This window comes from Heptranchias perlo, chromosome 18 (genome assembly GCF_035084215.1).
Source record: "Heptranchias perlo isolate sHepPer1 chromosome 18, sHepPer1.hap1, whole genome shotgun sequence".
Taxonomy (NCBI): domain Eukaryota; kingdom Metazoa; phylum Chordata; class Chondrichthyes; order Hexanchiformes; family Hexanchidae; genus Heptranchias; species Heptranchias perlo.
The window spans coordinates 50,493,885-50,509,559 of NC_090342.1; the positions used below are offsets into that span (position 1 = coordinate 50,493,885).

The 15,675-nt window shown below is 41.7% G+C and overlaps 1 protein-coding gene across 2 annotated transcripts in view; it reads right to left on the reverse strand.

Moving 5' to 3' along the window:
• Positions 1–241: 241 nt before the first annotated feature.
• The window catches only part of caprin2 (caprin family member 2), a 54,191-nt gene continuing 38,757 nt past the window's right edge, over positions 242–15,675 (reverse strand). Inside the window, exons 19-20 of one of the 2 annotated variants that reach the window (XM_068000110.1) lie at positions 14,234–14,300; positions 242–526 (exon numbers count right to left, since the gene is read on the reverse strand). In XM_068000110.1, coding sequence (XP_067856211.1) covers positions 486–526; positions 14,234–14,300 — 108 coding nt within the window. In that variant the 3' untranslated portion in view covers positions 242–485. Of the gene's footprint in view, positions 527–8,702; positions 9,666–14,233; positions 14,301–15,675 lie in introns of those variants that run through there. The other variant, XM_068000109.1, reaches the window with a different exon arrangement.

A 15,675-nucleotide genomic window follows, 5' to 3' on the forward strand; every position in this document is an offset into this window, starting at 1 on the left:
AGATGATAGCTTAGAATGCATTCCCCATAGGATTAAAGATAGTACGAGCTACAGTACAAGTAATAACATCGCTGCCCTTTGTCATGTTATAGTTCAAGTAAAAATACTGTACGTGTTTGAATGTAAGCAAGGCATCAATAGTGTAGCTGTCTTTACAATTCATACACAAAAACATTTCCACAATAAATATCTTGAGCAATTTAGCAAAAGTTGTACTTAATACAACTGCATGATGTTCCATGCACCCTCAAGACACTTTGTTTTTCTCAAGCTCCCAAACTGTTTCAGCAGATGAAGTTCAATTTCCCTGAAGTCTGAGCTGCAATGGGAACCGGGATTAGGATATGTCCGAATACAGTCTGAAATGACGTGGGAATGGGTGTGTTTAATACCACCAAGACGCTTTTTGTTTGTATACTGCATCAGATTGTGGGTAGTGTGTATTGTAAACTGCAAAGCTGTGCAAACTTGATTGTGGTGGTAATTTATTCATGCCTCTGTCTCATTTGTGGTAAGATGCCATGGCCTGCAAAGAGAAATGAGCCCAGGTCAGTAAGTTCAGCTTTTCTGTTCAGGGTACCTTGTACAATTCATCAAATTGAAGTGTTCAAGTACTGTGTGCAACAGTCCGACTGCACAACTTCTGACTGACTGTCTTTGCTCTGCCATGCCAGCGTTGGACCGTATTGTGAGAATTAATCTAACTATAGAAGGTCGTAGGTTCAAATCTTACTCCAGAGACTTGGGCCCATAATCTAAGCTGACACTCCAGTGCAGTACTGAGGGAGTGCTGCACTGTTGGAGGTGCCGTCTTTCGGATGAGACGTTAAACCGAAGCCCCGTCTGCCCTCTCAAGTGGACATAAAAGATCCCATGGCACTATTTCGAAGAAGAGCAGGGGAGTTCTCTGTTGTCCTGGCCAATATTTATCCCTCAAGTAACACCTAAAACAGATTATCTGGTCATTATCTCATTGCTGTTTGTGGGACCTTGCTGTGCGCAAATTGGCTGCCGCATTTCCGACGTGACAACTGTGACTACACTTCAAAAGTACTTCATTGGCTGTAAAGCACTTTGGGATGTCCTGAGGTTGTGAAAGGTATATAAATGCAAGTCTTTCATTCTTACAGATGCTTTGTCCTGTGATTCAGATGCGTAGGTGTCCGGGTATCTATGTATCATCCAGGTCTCAACATAAAGATGCACATTTCAATCCCTTAAGCTTTATAATTTTCTTCACGGAACATTAGTGATGTGTTGTTTGTACCATATCATCAATGGAGTATCAATCAAGCTTAACTTTTCACACAAGTCAAGAATCCCTCCAATTAATCAGCTATACAGCCAGTTCTAATCAAAGTGACATAATATTCTGTATGGATGTATACGAAGAGCATGCAAAGTTTGCTGTTTTCTTTCTGTTTTACAAAACCAACGCTTTCTTACAGGCACCATATATTAACAAAGAAAATGAAGATTTAATCGCAAAATGAATACCTGGTACGGAGGGTTAATTATTGAAGTGTTGCTACCTGAATTTGAGGGGGCACTGCTGTTTGTCACCTAGTCTTATTGCCAGCTATACCAAGTCTCTGCTTGCATAATGCACATATCACTTGTTCAGTATCTAGAACTGCAAGCAGGCATTACGCTCTGATCTACTGCTAGAATGAAAAAAGCTGAGGTGAAGCCACATCCAACTTTCCATTCTTCCTATCAGTGTTGCAAATATGAAACCTTATTTGTTTTTTAAAAAGAGGGTGACTAAGAGGAAAGAAGGGACAGGTAAAACAGTGGAGACAACGCTGCTGCCAGACCAATATCAGAAGCAGTGAACTGAAAACATGACTGTGCGAGGGAGCCCCGGCCTCGTGGATTTTTTCTCTAATTTCACAGTGCTCAGCATTCCAACTGAGCAAGTTGACTTAGATTGTCAGTTTGAATTGAACAGTTCACCACTGCATAGAATCTTACAGCAGGGGAGATCATTCGGCCCATCATGCATGTGCCAGCTCTTTGAAAGAGCTATCCAATTAGTCCCACTCCCCTGTTTTTTCCCCATAGCTCTGCAATTTATTCCTTTTCAAGTATTTATCCAATTCCCTTTTGAAAATTACTAATGAATCTGCTTCCACCACCCTTTCAGGCAGTACATTCCAGATCATAACAACTCACTGCATAAAAAAAAAATTCTCATCTCCCCCTTGGTTCTTTTGCATGATGGAGCTGGCGTATTACACGATTGTGCAGACTGTACCTAGCAGAAAAAGTTAGTTTATAATAAGAATATACGTAGAACTGATTACAGAACAAGGGCTCATCAAGCTCCAGTGGAAATAGTGTAGCTTATTAATAAACTAATTGGACCCAGATATGGTGTTCTTCATGACTAGCAATCAAGAGCAGAAGTTCTTCTTAGGTGTCGAGACTGATTTTACATTTAAATTTAAAATACTTGTAAAATAAATTAGTGTTTAAGCACGATCTCTTACTGTAATTACAAATTCTATTATTTTGTTAAAGGGCTTCATCTGCCTATTTTATCAAGTAAGGATGACCATGGATTATATTGTGAAGACCAACCTGGACACAGGAACAAAGTAATTGCAGCACCACACCCCATATCTCAACTGCTTTGTAAAGCAAAAAGCAAAACACTGCAGATGCTGGAAATCTGAAATAGAAACAGCAAATGCAGGAAAACTCTCAGCCGGTCAGGCAGCATCTGTGTGGAGAGGAAGGAAGGGTGAACGTTTCAGGTCGATGACCTTTCATCAGCACCAGTTCACCCTACCTTCCTCTCTTCACAGATGCTGCCAGATCTGATGAGTGTTTCAAAGCATTTTCTGTTTTTATCTCCCTTCTGCTTTGTGTAATTGCCCTTGTTTTAGTCGACTGCAGCTCCTACAGTAACATTTTAAATCCCTCAATTTCTATGAAAAGAGGTAGCGATCCAGTGAGATCTGACATTGATGCTTTCTAGCACAACTAAGTAGATAGAAATATCGGATATACAAAAAGAAATGGTCTTTTCTCCCCCTTTCCTGCCGATTTGTCGTGCACCATTCCCTTTCCGATGGAGAATATTTATTTGGCTGCCTTCTTTCTCCATCCACAAGGTGAAGTGGGAAGCTCAACTGTCTATTTTCCCTCCCTCCCTCCCTCCGTAAGCAACTTTACAACTCTGCTTTATCCTTTCTCATTGTTCAACCGCACAGCTTTATACCATACAATAGGAGTGTCCAACCTGGACCCCATAAGCAACATACAGCATTTAGTCCTTATTTGCTGCTTTCTCCCGTTTGAATTTTGTGGGCCTGGAGGTTTTGGAAATGGCTCATTTTAGCACTGTTGCCTCATCAGTGGACGAATCCTAAATCAGAACACCAAGATCGGTCAGTAGCTTGTGGCATATACAAATGAGTGGGAACGTGGATTTAAACATCTGGCCGTCAAGACTCTATAGTATGCACCCATGGACTCCACAAGGTTGAAGATGTGGGCACCATTACCATAAGGCAATACACCATATTTGCAAATGCAAATCTAACCTAACAATACTGCTCCCAAATATATTTCAAACAAGGGGAATGGCTCCATCTCATGTCAATGGGGACTAATAAGAAACTGAACCTTGCTTACATCTTGATGGAAATCAGATCGACCTACACAATTACAACCCAGGTGAAGCAAGCCTCCATCACCAAATATTCTCCCACCACCAAAAACCTAAATTGTTTGAAATGGATTAGACTGGTGTTCATTTGTTCCCTCTGTTCTGAGAGCAAGAAACTTATAAGCACCAGGACCACAGACGTGAGCAAACTGTAACTGAACTTTCCAGAAGAAACTTGGAATGCACTGGCACCTGACATTCAACAACTTGCATTTATATAACGCCTTTAACATAGTAAAACGTCCCAAGACTTCACAGGTGCGTTATCAAACAAAATCTGACACTGAGCCACAAAAGGAGATATTAGGACAGGTGACCAAAAGCTTAGTCAATGAGGTAGGTTTTAAGAAACATCTTAAAGGAGGAGAGAGAGAGATAGAGAGGCGGTGGAGTTTAGGGAGGGAATTCCAGAGCCTAGGGCCTAGGCAGTTGAAGGCATGGATATCTAGGTATTGCAAGGCACTACCACACTATGAATTCAGATAGTTTGAATCGTGTGCGAATTGGGCGGTATTTTATCTATGCAGTTGTTTGTACTCGTCTGAACTCTTCCAAAGGAAATATGACCAGAAAATTCAATCCCAGACTAAGGGGGGCAGAAGGAGGAGAAAGAAACAAGCAACCTAGCACTGATGGCAAGAAGTTCAACCTCCACAAAGAAATAGCAATGACCATCATCCCACGGGAGAATATCACCAGTGATACTGTCCCTTTAAGAAAATTCACATCCACAATAATCATGCAGATCCACTCCACTATATCACGGCCTCAAATTGAGGCAGAGACAAAGTAAGACGACCAAATCATTAAACTGTTACAAAAAGCCATTTACAATAAATCACAGCTAATGGTACAACAGGTCAGAACAAGGGGCAGACTAGTCATGCTGAAACAATGGAACAGACTGAGGGGGAGTTTTGTTTGTGGAGGTTAAACTAATGTCAAAGACTGAGTAAGACTATCGAGGCGAAGTAACCTTAATCCCCCAGGTACAAATTGGACACGCACCAAACTAGAGGTGGGTTGCTGAAGTCTTGCCTCTTGGAACACAAGATACAATGCCCACAGTTCAATCTACAGCAGTATTGCAGCTGCACTGACAAGACAGAGGGGCCCCTGCTTGTTTATATACCTGATAACTGTAGTCAGTCTGCACCGCACATAATGCTGGGTATTCAATTGGCTGAAGTGAATCAGACTACCTAAAATTCTCCGAGCTCACCCATTTATAGACAACAAATCAGTAGATTTGACAATCATTCCGCCCAGGCACCTCAAAGATAGGAAATAAGGATCCGGTCAATGATAGCACTAGATAAATGAACTACAACCCAATTGACATACGAGCACTTTGTATCCACCACTGAAAAACATCACAACTTCTCTGTACAGTAGAGATGGGACATAGTGTCTTCAAGTTTTGGATTCGCCTGTTATTCTGCACTTGTTCTTTGGAAATGTCTTTCGTGCTAAAGAAAAATCTACAGTGGACACCCTCCAACAGATCATCCAGGCTCTGCAGCTGCAAAATTACTTCCCCACAGAACTGAAATGCATCCTTCCAAAGCTGGATCTGAGAAGTTCACAAGAGGCACTTCAGGTTCCAGACCAGCAATACTGCTGTTCAGCTGATTCCCACTCGCAGGGTTTTCATCAAGCACCTTTCTTGACTGACGGCTTTCTTGCAGGAGAAAGGTTTTGTATTAATTGTGCATGGAGAACTGGTTGATCAAGGCAACCTTAGCAGAAATAATAAAAGGAAGTTGGGGTGGGGGCAGTGTTGGCCTTTCTGGAGCTCCTCAGCATGATCCAACAGCAATCCCAGCTATACTCCATAGGGACCCCTGGATGCAGAGGAGGGGTGGGGGGAAATGAAGAAGAAAAAAAAGCAAAGGAAGACAGACAGTTGTGCTGATATTCAATCTTGAACCTGAAGTCATTCTTATGGAGCTCCATAACTAGTGAGGTGGAAGTACACATTTAAATCTACTGCAAAGATGATTGAGGTGTAGTACCTAGGTGATCTGCAGAAAAGTAACTAGTCTGTGAGACATAATCAAGATGATAACATTCAGGAGATAACATTCGTGTTGGTATCCTTAGCTTATATATAAATGCCATTATTTTGAACCCTAGGTATGATACAGCCCACTTGTTTTCTTCATCCCCCTTCCAAAATAACAAGAGGAAAGGCTGGGTATAAGGAACAAGAGAGCAAAGAGGGCACCACAAGTAGTCTGATATGAAAGCTGACTATATCTACTGAGCCTAATCTGTTGTCTATGCCCATTTCTGTCACTACAATGAGCTGGAAACCAGCTCTGAGGCAATGAAGGCCCTATACTCAACAGATGTGTGCCAACTCATAGGAACATAATAGGAGCAGGAGTAGGCCATATGGCCCCTCGAGCCTGCTCCGCCATTCAATAAGATCATGGCTAATCTTTAGCCTCAAATCCACTTGCCCGCCCGATCCCCATCAATGCCTCAAAGTTAATTCTCAGGTCTAAATATTGAGGGCACCAGCTTTTTCTGCTTAATCTAATCATCTGTGACAAAGTCATTAAAGATCTTTCTGGGTAACCTGCCCAGGTCATTATTCCCTCCCCCTCCAAAACCAGCACTTAGTCAAGGTCCCATGATTAAGACCTATCTGGACAGATGCTATGACCATCAGAATTTGCAAAAAGATGTTTCAAGTCTTTATGGCCTAGGACCTGAACCAGAATGATTCCTTGGTTAGCTCCAGCCACACTCAATTGTGCTTTTGATAGCCAATTAGTGAGGGATTTGCCATTATAAGCTGTAGTTTGATACCAGAACAAATATCACTAAGCATCATTTGAGGGTATGCTGAAGGCTTAGTGAGATAAAAAGAGTAACCTGACTCCTGTGAGGTGGTGAGATAACCTACAATGAACCTAAAAGATTGGGATGAGTAGTAACTAATGTAAGCACTTGTAGGGGACAAAGTTACTTTCTCCAAAAGGGGGAAGCAACCCCTCTCCACCCATACAAATCAATGTTTCCAACAAAGGACTACCCCTAATTCATTCATTTCAGCCCAATATAGGGTTAGAGTGCTTTACAAAAGATGGCTCCTGATACTTTTCTACCTCAGGCTACAGCTCAACCATCCTACAGACTAGGATTCCTTCAAAAAAGTCAGGTTGTGTGTAGTCAAAATTTAATAGGTTAATTGTATGGTTAGTATATTAGAAGGATGTGGGGGGGAAAAATGGTTAAAGTCTTTATGAAAACAGATTTAGAAAAGTTTAGACTGCACTAGCACTGAAACGTAGGGAGCAGTCAGATTAGGCCCTATGGTACTTAACAGCATGCAACGCTCCATGTAGCCTGAACATCGGTTTGTACTTCTTCCATGGACCGTGGGATGGAGTGAGGAAGGAGAACCTCTCTGCACAGAAGAATGTCATTGACTGTAGCATTATTGACAGGGAACAAGCAGATTGTCCAGGGGTAGACTGCCCCATGAAGGATTCCATAGTACCATTATCTGCACACTGTTTTATCCCCGAGAATCTCAAAGAATGTTATGCTTTTTCAAGGCAGCCAGTACACCCCGCCAATGCTTACGACAGAAAGAGAACGCTAATAAAAGAACGAATGTCAATAGCAGAAAGGCAATGAGTGAAAGGAAAGCAACACTTGCAAGAGCATCTATCCAGAACTTCAATGTCAACATAGGGGGTGCTTTGCTCATTGAGAGCATGGTAAACACCAATCCAAAATTGATTATCTCCTCCTCTTCCCTCCCTGAAATAAGTTTAATAGATTCAAGCTTAAGTTGTTAACTTGGGCAGAGGTATTGAATAGTCTTAGTCAACTGAAGCAGGCTGATAACAAAGAATGAGGTTGGTTTGAGATGGCTTTTGACCTAAAGTTAACTTTCACAACCCTTGCTCTTTGCCCTGAGGCCCCAAAAGTGGATTTCCACAAACTGCCCAATAGCCTTGAAAATGGAGACTTTTTAAACCACCCCCCCTTCCCTCAATTACTTCAGATGTTAATTCCTCAAGACTTGAATTTGTTTAGAATACACATCTCACCTTCAAACTGATGGACATTTTAATATCCAGTTCCATTTAACTGAACAACCTTCAGGCAAATTAGATTTAGCATTTAGTAGTCAACTTGGTAATTCTCCAAGTGACCTGTGTAGGAGTTTGAATATATAGTGGACAGAGAGCTTGGTTGCCTGAAAGCAAATAGTACATTGTCTAGAAAGCAAAGGTGATGGGGCAGTGTAAAAGAGCAGGAAACAGTTCATCCCATTCTTGGATGTGGAAGTTTCTCATGTGCTGAGACACTGAAAACTACTGAAATCAATCCTCCACTCCTGCCAAATAGATTCACTATGCATGGTAAATCTAGTTTTAATTTTTTTCCCCTAAAATACCAATACAAATTAATCTTAGAAAAACTGAATGCCCATTCTGGTCAGGGAATACTTAGTTAGTAATAATGGAGAAAAGCAAGCATTCTCCAGTTAGTTTAAATAGGAATCTTTGACCTCTGGTCTAGAGTTTTTGCAATTTCAGTTTTAAGTTTTATAAAGTCATGAGGAAATTGTTTTTTCTTCCCCCACCATGTGCAAGTAAATTGTGAACCTATTCTGTAAACTGCATTAGGATCATTACTTCAGGAAATCTTGACCCAGTGTCAAATTGAGTATTGGCTTGGTTAGCAATCATATACTGAACCTCAACCTTTAATTGGTAATGAGGTTCAGGGGTGCTATCTAAGGATGGTTCCAGGGAAAGGAGGGTGAAAATGCAAGTGGTGAGAAAAAGGGGGAAAAAAAGTCAGTCAAGAGACATTTCAAAGCTGAAAAGATGCAAACTGGGTAAAATCCATTAAATGCATATTACTCCAGACACTAGTATAGTTGTCATTTGTTCCAGTGCTTCATTGTTTAATATGCAGAGTTGTCAATTCTAATTCTCAAAATGCAAAGTTCAGCAGCTATATGGTCCATTCAAAAACACCAACCATCAACAGTGCAGAATATCTTTATTGAGGCACCATGAGGCATTGTAAATAGCAGGATATCTTGGGAAGGGAATCTATCCATTTGAACAGTCACATAAGTTGTCTTAGACCAACAAGTGCAAGACGTAACATTCTGTAACAAAATATATTCACAGCTCTACCAGCAAGGCATCACAGGTTAAAGTGCCCAGTCAGTGCAAACCCAAACCCAAACTCCAGAAAACCACTGCGACAGTTTAACAAGTCATCTCTGGCAACTCATTTCACACCGTGACCCTTAAAGATAGTGATCAGAGTGCAAAGCATTTTACCTATTGGAGCACATTTTTTCAGTCCTGATACAAGAGGTATCCAGAGAAGGTAGAATACTTCCAGCTGCTACCGTAGATGGCACCTCTATGCAATCGCAGCCAGATCTGATCTCCCTGGAAAAGCTGCAGGACAGCATGGTTGCTGGCAGTCTCGTGATCTGGGGCACCATCATTGGCATAAGCAGAGCATAGGACCTCATCATTCTTCATCAGGTTTACATAGAGAGGCACATTCACAGCCAGCTTCAGCATGTGAAAGATGAAGACATAAGTGCCATTCACAGGGCAGGTAAACCTCCCCAACTGAAAGTCAAATGTTTCTCCAAGGTTATTGAGCAGAAGGTCAAAGATAATGGGCTGGTCCAGGGATCCAGGGGTAAAGTTAGAGGTCCTTGCAGTGGAGAAGGCCACTCTCATCTGCTGAGGGAGGGGGTAGACGTGCACTGGCAAGATGGTGGCAGCTTGACTGGTCACTGGCATATCCACTGGAGTAATGCTGCGAGAGTCTCCTTGTCCAGAATCCCCACTGAAGTGCTCATTGTCTCGTTCGGGACTGCTCATCTGAGATGAATCGCTCCACCCTGCAGTCGAGTAATTAGGACCTGTTGGGGTTGAGAAAACTCCCACTCTGCTCATCAACAAGGCAACACCACATTTTCTCTGATCTAAAAAAATTTAAAATCAAAAAATTCTCTTAACCCTCTTACCCCCCTCCTCCAAATCAAAGCATTGACTTCTAGCTACATAATTCTTCTAGGCTTCAGAAGCCAGCTTTGACAAACCTTTCAGAAGCAAAGCAGCAATTCTCACCACAGTACATTTACTGTTTCTCATACTTGCTATTTCAAGTTTTTACAATTTTTTCCAAAAGCCCTTTGTGCATTGGCTACACTTCCTCAAACATTCTACAAATACCTTCACTACTTCCTCCCTTACTGACTTTAGATTAATTACCTATTAGAAAAATCTGCATTGATGGACAAATTCATATCTGCATCAAGAGGTTGAAAGGACATGCTGGAAAAAATACAATCTGCAGAATTAGATTTTATATTGAGCATTGTACTGGCATTAGAATGAAAGGTAGACTGAAAGAAGCTGAATCTTTCAAAGGCCATACCCCAGGAGCATTGTCCAATATTCATCAAACCTCCATCCAGTTAGACTGGAGTGATCCTTAGTACCCCAAAACACCTGTCTCAATTTGGTACTTAGGACCAAAACCTACATGTCACTTGGAGGGCAGCAAAGTACTTTGTTGACAGTTCAGAAGTTTATATATTGTTCAAGGACAATGCCTTGAACAGAAAACCTGTCAATTTACCCCTAGAACTTCATAATGGACAATTGAAATTGCCTCATTTTAACTGGGACTTTCCCCAGTCAAGAAATAACTGCAATTCCACTACCCAACTAGTTCAGTGATGGATTCAGAAAAAAAAAACTCAAATTTCCAAACAGGATTAGCTACTCTGACAAATTCACCTCCTACAGGTACAAAATATGGTTACCTGCAATATAAAGCTTCAAGAAAGCATTTGGTATATGCCCAGCTAAATGTAGGAGGATGTACAATTAACTGCTAAGGGCTAACAAGGTAAAGCAACTTCAAAATCACAGGAAATCTTAGTTCCAGAAAACAGACATCAACTTACTAAGATCAGAATTCAAATCCCTTCAGGACTGAGGGGGAAGAAAAAAGGATGTACTATTGCAGTAAGATCCTGCACTAGTACCCAATATGGACAGCAACCAACATGGACTTAAAACAAGGGAAGCTATGATTGAGCAGGTTAAGTTGCACGAGTTTTCAGAAAACAGCACATAGTGAGTTGAACCAAGAGTCATGATACCAGTGAACAATCCATTTGACAAGATTCTTCAATATCAAAAGGTCAACCAGATCCAAATAACATTGCCAATTTTCTTCAAGCCAACCCTTTCAAAAGCCACATCAGTTGTGGGTTGTGTCACAATGCAGTATCTGACCACTATCCATCCAAGTCAGGTAATCCTCAGAGTGACCTTAGTTGATCAGTTGACCAAGTCAGAAGATTCAAGATCATCTTTTGCCTCCAAGAGAGGGACTTTCATAATTTACCCTCTGACCAAATTCTGTAGATATCCCTTTGTTGAAAAGGAAACATTTGACAGGGCAAAAGAACCATACCATGTAGAGCAACAAGAGTCCAAATCTAGAGTAGACATCTACCAGCCTCATTCTGGAATGCAGCAGGTTCCAACTGCACATAACCCTACTGAAAGAGCCTGAACTTTCACCTAGCAGAGGGCATCCAGCCTTGATCTGAGCCCAATATTTAAGGGTTTAGAACAAGTGCAAAGTGACTGCACCAGTGTTGGTTTAGGATTAAAGGTGGAGAACAAAAGACTGGGTTGTTCATTGATACAAATCATGGTCATTATCTTGGCATATACATCCATCACCCTGTGCATTCAAAATATTTTAAATGCTGGACAAGAAACTCTTGTGCTGCAGAGGGGATCCAAACTCCCTACACCCAGTCTTCCTTTAGGAAGAGTTCCCCATCCTGCAAAGGAAACTCACATCCAAGTGATGGAGGCAAGCACCAAACTACAATCCAGTTAATATGCTGGCATTCTGGGCCCAAATCACAGAAGGGTGAGCACAGTCCAACTTTTAGGATAATAGGCATGTGCTGCAAGACCAAAGCATAAGGTTATGTTGTTCAAAGGATACTGTAACATGGGGATACAGCAACAGACAGCTGTGGCCATCAGGCTCAAGTTACTAGCTGAAACCCTGCACATGAAATCTGTGCTATTTAGCAAGGAACTATTAAGACACCTTTTCCCAACTGAAGTAGGCACCTGCAGGGTGAACTTATGATTTCTCCGCTAAATCCCAATTACTTCAAGATCTGCTAGATTTTGCTTCTGTGGGGGAACACCCATACAGGCATGAAGATGTGCAAACTTTACCTCAAACTAGGAGGCCAGAAAAAACCCTACACTGGTAGCAAGTTCAATTCATATGGAATTATGCATCCTACAAATCAGCTGCAGCTAGCCAACATCCCAATTGCACCACATGGATGGTCTGTTGAATAAATCAATCCATCTTTGGATTAATATTTAGAACCCCAAGTTCTATAATTAGTTAGAATCTTCCTGTAATTTGCAGATAACCATGATATTGCAATAGTCAATTAGATTACAGCAAATGTTGCCCAAAGATGTACCCCCACCCAATATCTTGGCACTTGTTTGCTGATTCAGTTGCAATAGAGAGAATCCCAGCAATTCCAATGTCCCATGTTTTGTCAGTTAACCTTCGCCAATATTAGCCACTTACCTGGATATAGACTAGACTGACATCTACACTGGCAGCAAGGTCATCCATTTTAGAGTCATGTTAGAACATACTTCAAATTGAGGGCACTACTAGCTTCAGGGAAGTTTGATAGCTATCCTTAAACACTGGGGCCAGTAGACTGGCCATGTTCTGGGCATTGCTGCAGCTTGGACTGATGCTTGAACAACTGCATCGACAGGAGGAAAAAGCCACAATTAGTGAACTGGACATGGATCAATAAGTAGATGCTGGATCAGTGGCCAAACCTGAAAGTTCTGGATAATTTGTAAAACGAACCCTGAAGTTTAAATGCAGCTGGAGAACACTGCTGTGCCATTCAAGAACTTCATTTGGTGCTCAAATACAGTTTCAACATGGGGGCAGGAAGTTCTATATAGTGCTAGGAATAATACATGTTCCTGGAACAGGAATTACATTCTCAAAGTTGAGATGGAAGCAGGCAAAAGGTAAGCAGGTGAGCAAACTGCTGGGAAGCATCTGCCACTTAAATGCACAGTTTTAAAGCAAAGAGCTGGCATCTACAGCAGGGTGATTGAACTAGCCAGTATTTAGAATAGTGCTTTTGAGGGAAACCAAAAACACTGCTCATGATCTCAACACCAAGCAGCAAAAATAACCTTCCCATCAACCCCAAGGACTACAGGAGAGGAACCTTAACTGATTGCAGAAACTTGCATGCAACTGGAGTGGGTTCCTGGAATGAAGACAGCAAACAGTGGAAATACAACTTCAGTATCTGACAAGGATGACTGCCCCATGTTTCAGGCAGGACTTTCAACTGACCCAGTGTGTTGCCAGCACATTTTATGAAATTTTTTAAGTCTACAGATTTGCTGCCAAGTGGGAAGCTCTGTATACCCAAGGAGGGGATAACACCCAGGACACAAATTACTGTGCAAGCATTCCATGTCATAAGCAAATAAAAAGACAATAATGGTCATGAGCTGTCAACAGACCAACTGGTCTGAAAATTTACAACTTGATTTTGCATCAAGTGTCAAAAAATTTGACCTTTACTAAACTAAGCAAATGTTGGCATGTGCACATTTGTTCTGCAGATTATGGCTGCTTGTTATTCAAGAATGTTTGCAAATAGTTAACTCCTAACTGACGGAGCTAGGAGGGGAATGGTCTACTATTATTTTGTGCCCCTAGAAGAACTAACCTCATTGGATCGGTGAGAATATACAGGAAGGTTTTATCACAAGTTCAGCCCCATTTTATACTTGATAACAGCTACGATAATAGGATTTTTAAAAAAGCCATTTCAACTTCTAGACAGCCAGTCATATCAGGAAGATTTAAGTATCTGTTCAAATTGGAGCCTGTAATCCTCTCTAACCAGAAAACCTCAGAAGCTATGCTTCCATCTCAGCTTTTGCCAAAATATTTCATTACTACTATCCAAGCTAGTATAGACTGAATAAGTACAAATAGGATCTAAAACCAGACTCACCTGCATCTAGATAAAGAAAATAATGCAATGGGACTACCAGTTGATAGATTTTTGGACTCAATTTATTTTGCCCTTTCCAAAAAAGGATGCACCTCAAGTCTGACCGAGCTATGCATGGAGATGAAGGCCTTTGATACCATGTACCCACCTAATTAGGATTTAATACTGTAGCTGCTGCCACATCTGGCAAATAAAAACCATGGGGCAGTGGAGAAAAAGGGACAGTCAATAAAAGCTGGCAAACTCCCTCATTTTTGTCCTTTTTCTGAAGGAATTTAACACTACACTTGTGCTCTAATTTACCAGATTTATAAAGATACCATTTTGTATTAACCTATTTAGGTTTTGGACCTCCAATAGGCTATTTAAGAATGGGGGTTCCTGAACCCTCCAAGTACAGATATCATCTATTAGATAATTACCTCTCATGGTCCCACGAGGCCCACCAACTCCTGCACCACGTTTGTAGTTCTGCTGGTAACCAGATTCCTGCAAGGGGCAAACATTATTAGTTAAATATGTTGCATAACAATCAAGGCATCCAAGTACCACATAACTTGGACTGGATTTGATGGTTGCAATTTGAAGAACGCTAGATTTTTAAAATCCAGATATGTTCAATTAATGTCCTTGCTCTGCACCACAGCCTACATTCATCAGCACAAAAGCCATCCAATTAACTACCCCCCCCCCACCCCATACAACTTCAACTTGCATTTATAGTGTCTTTAACGTAGTAAACATTTCAAGATGCTTCATAGGAGCATTAACAAAATTTGACACCGAGCCATGAGATATTAGGACATAGTCAGGGAGGTGGGTTTTAAGGAGTGCCTTGAAGGGAGAAGAAAAAAATGCGTAAAAGACCAGAATCGGAAGAATGCAGAGTTCTTGAAGGGTAGTAAGGCTGGAGGAGGTTCAGAGATAGGGAAGAGAGGGGACACTGGATGAGAATTTTAAAATGGAGTTGTTGCTAGACCAGGAGCCAATGCAGGTCAGACAGCACAAGGATGATGGGTGAACAGGATGGTGCAAGTTAGGATACGAATAGAGTTTTGTGTGGCTCTGCACTCCAAACATTTGTGCCAAATTATGTACACAATACCTTGTGGCTAGAACTAGAGAAGTTGAGAATTTTCAGACCACATTAAAAAACACTAATGGTTTCAAATTCATTCATGCGGTGTGGGAGTCACTGGCAAGGCCAGCATTTATTGCCCTTGAGGTGATGGTGGTGAGCCGCCTTCTTAAACCACTGCAGTCCTTGTGGTGAAGGTTCTCCTACAGTGCTGTTAGATAGGGAGTTCCAGGATTTTGACCCAGCAACGATGAAGGAACGGCGATATATTTCCAAGTCGGAATGGTGAGAGACTTGGAGGGGAACGTGCAGGTGGTGTTGTTCATGTGCCTGCTGCTCTTGTCCTTCTAGGTGGTAGAAGTTGTGGGGTGCTGTTGAAGCCACCTTGGCGAGTTGCTGCAGTGCATCCTGTGGATGGTACACACTGCAGCCACTGTGTGCTGGTGGTGAAGGGAGTGAGTGTTTAGGGTGCCAATCAAGCAGGCTGCTTTGTCCTGGATGGTGTCAAGCTCAGAGTGTTGTTGGAGCTACACTCATCCAGGCAAGTGGAGAGTATTCCATCACACTGACTTGTGCCTTGTAGATGGTGGAAAGGCTTGGAGAGTCACTCACTGCAGAATACCCAGCCTCTGACCTGCTCTTGTAGCCACAGTATTTATGTGGCTGGTCCAGTTAAGTTTCTGGTCAATGGTGACCCCAAGGATGTTTATGGTGGGGGATTCGGCAATGGTAATGTCATTGAATGTCAAGGGGAGGTGGTTAGACTCTCTTGTTGGAGATGGTCAT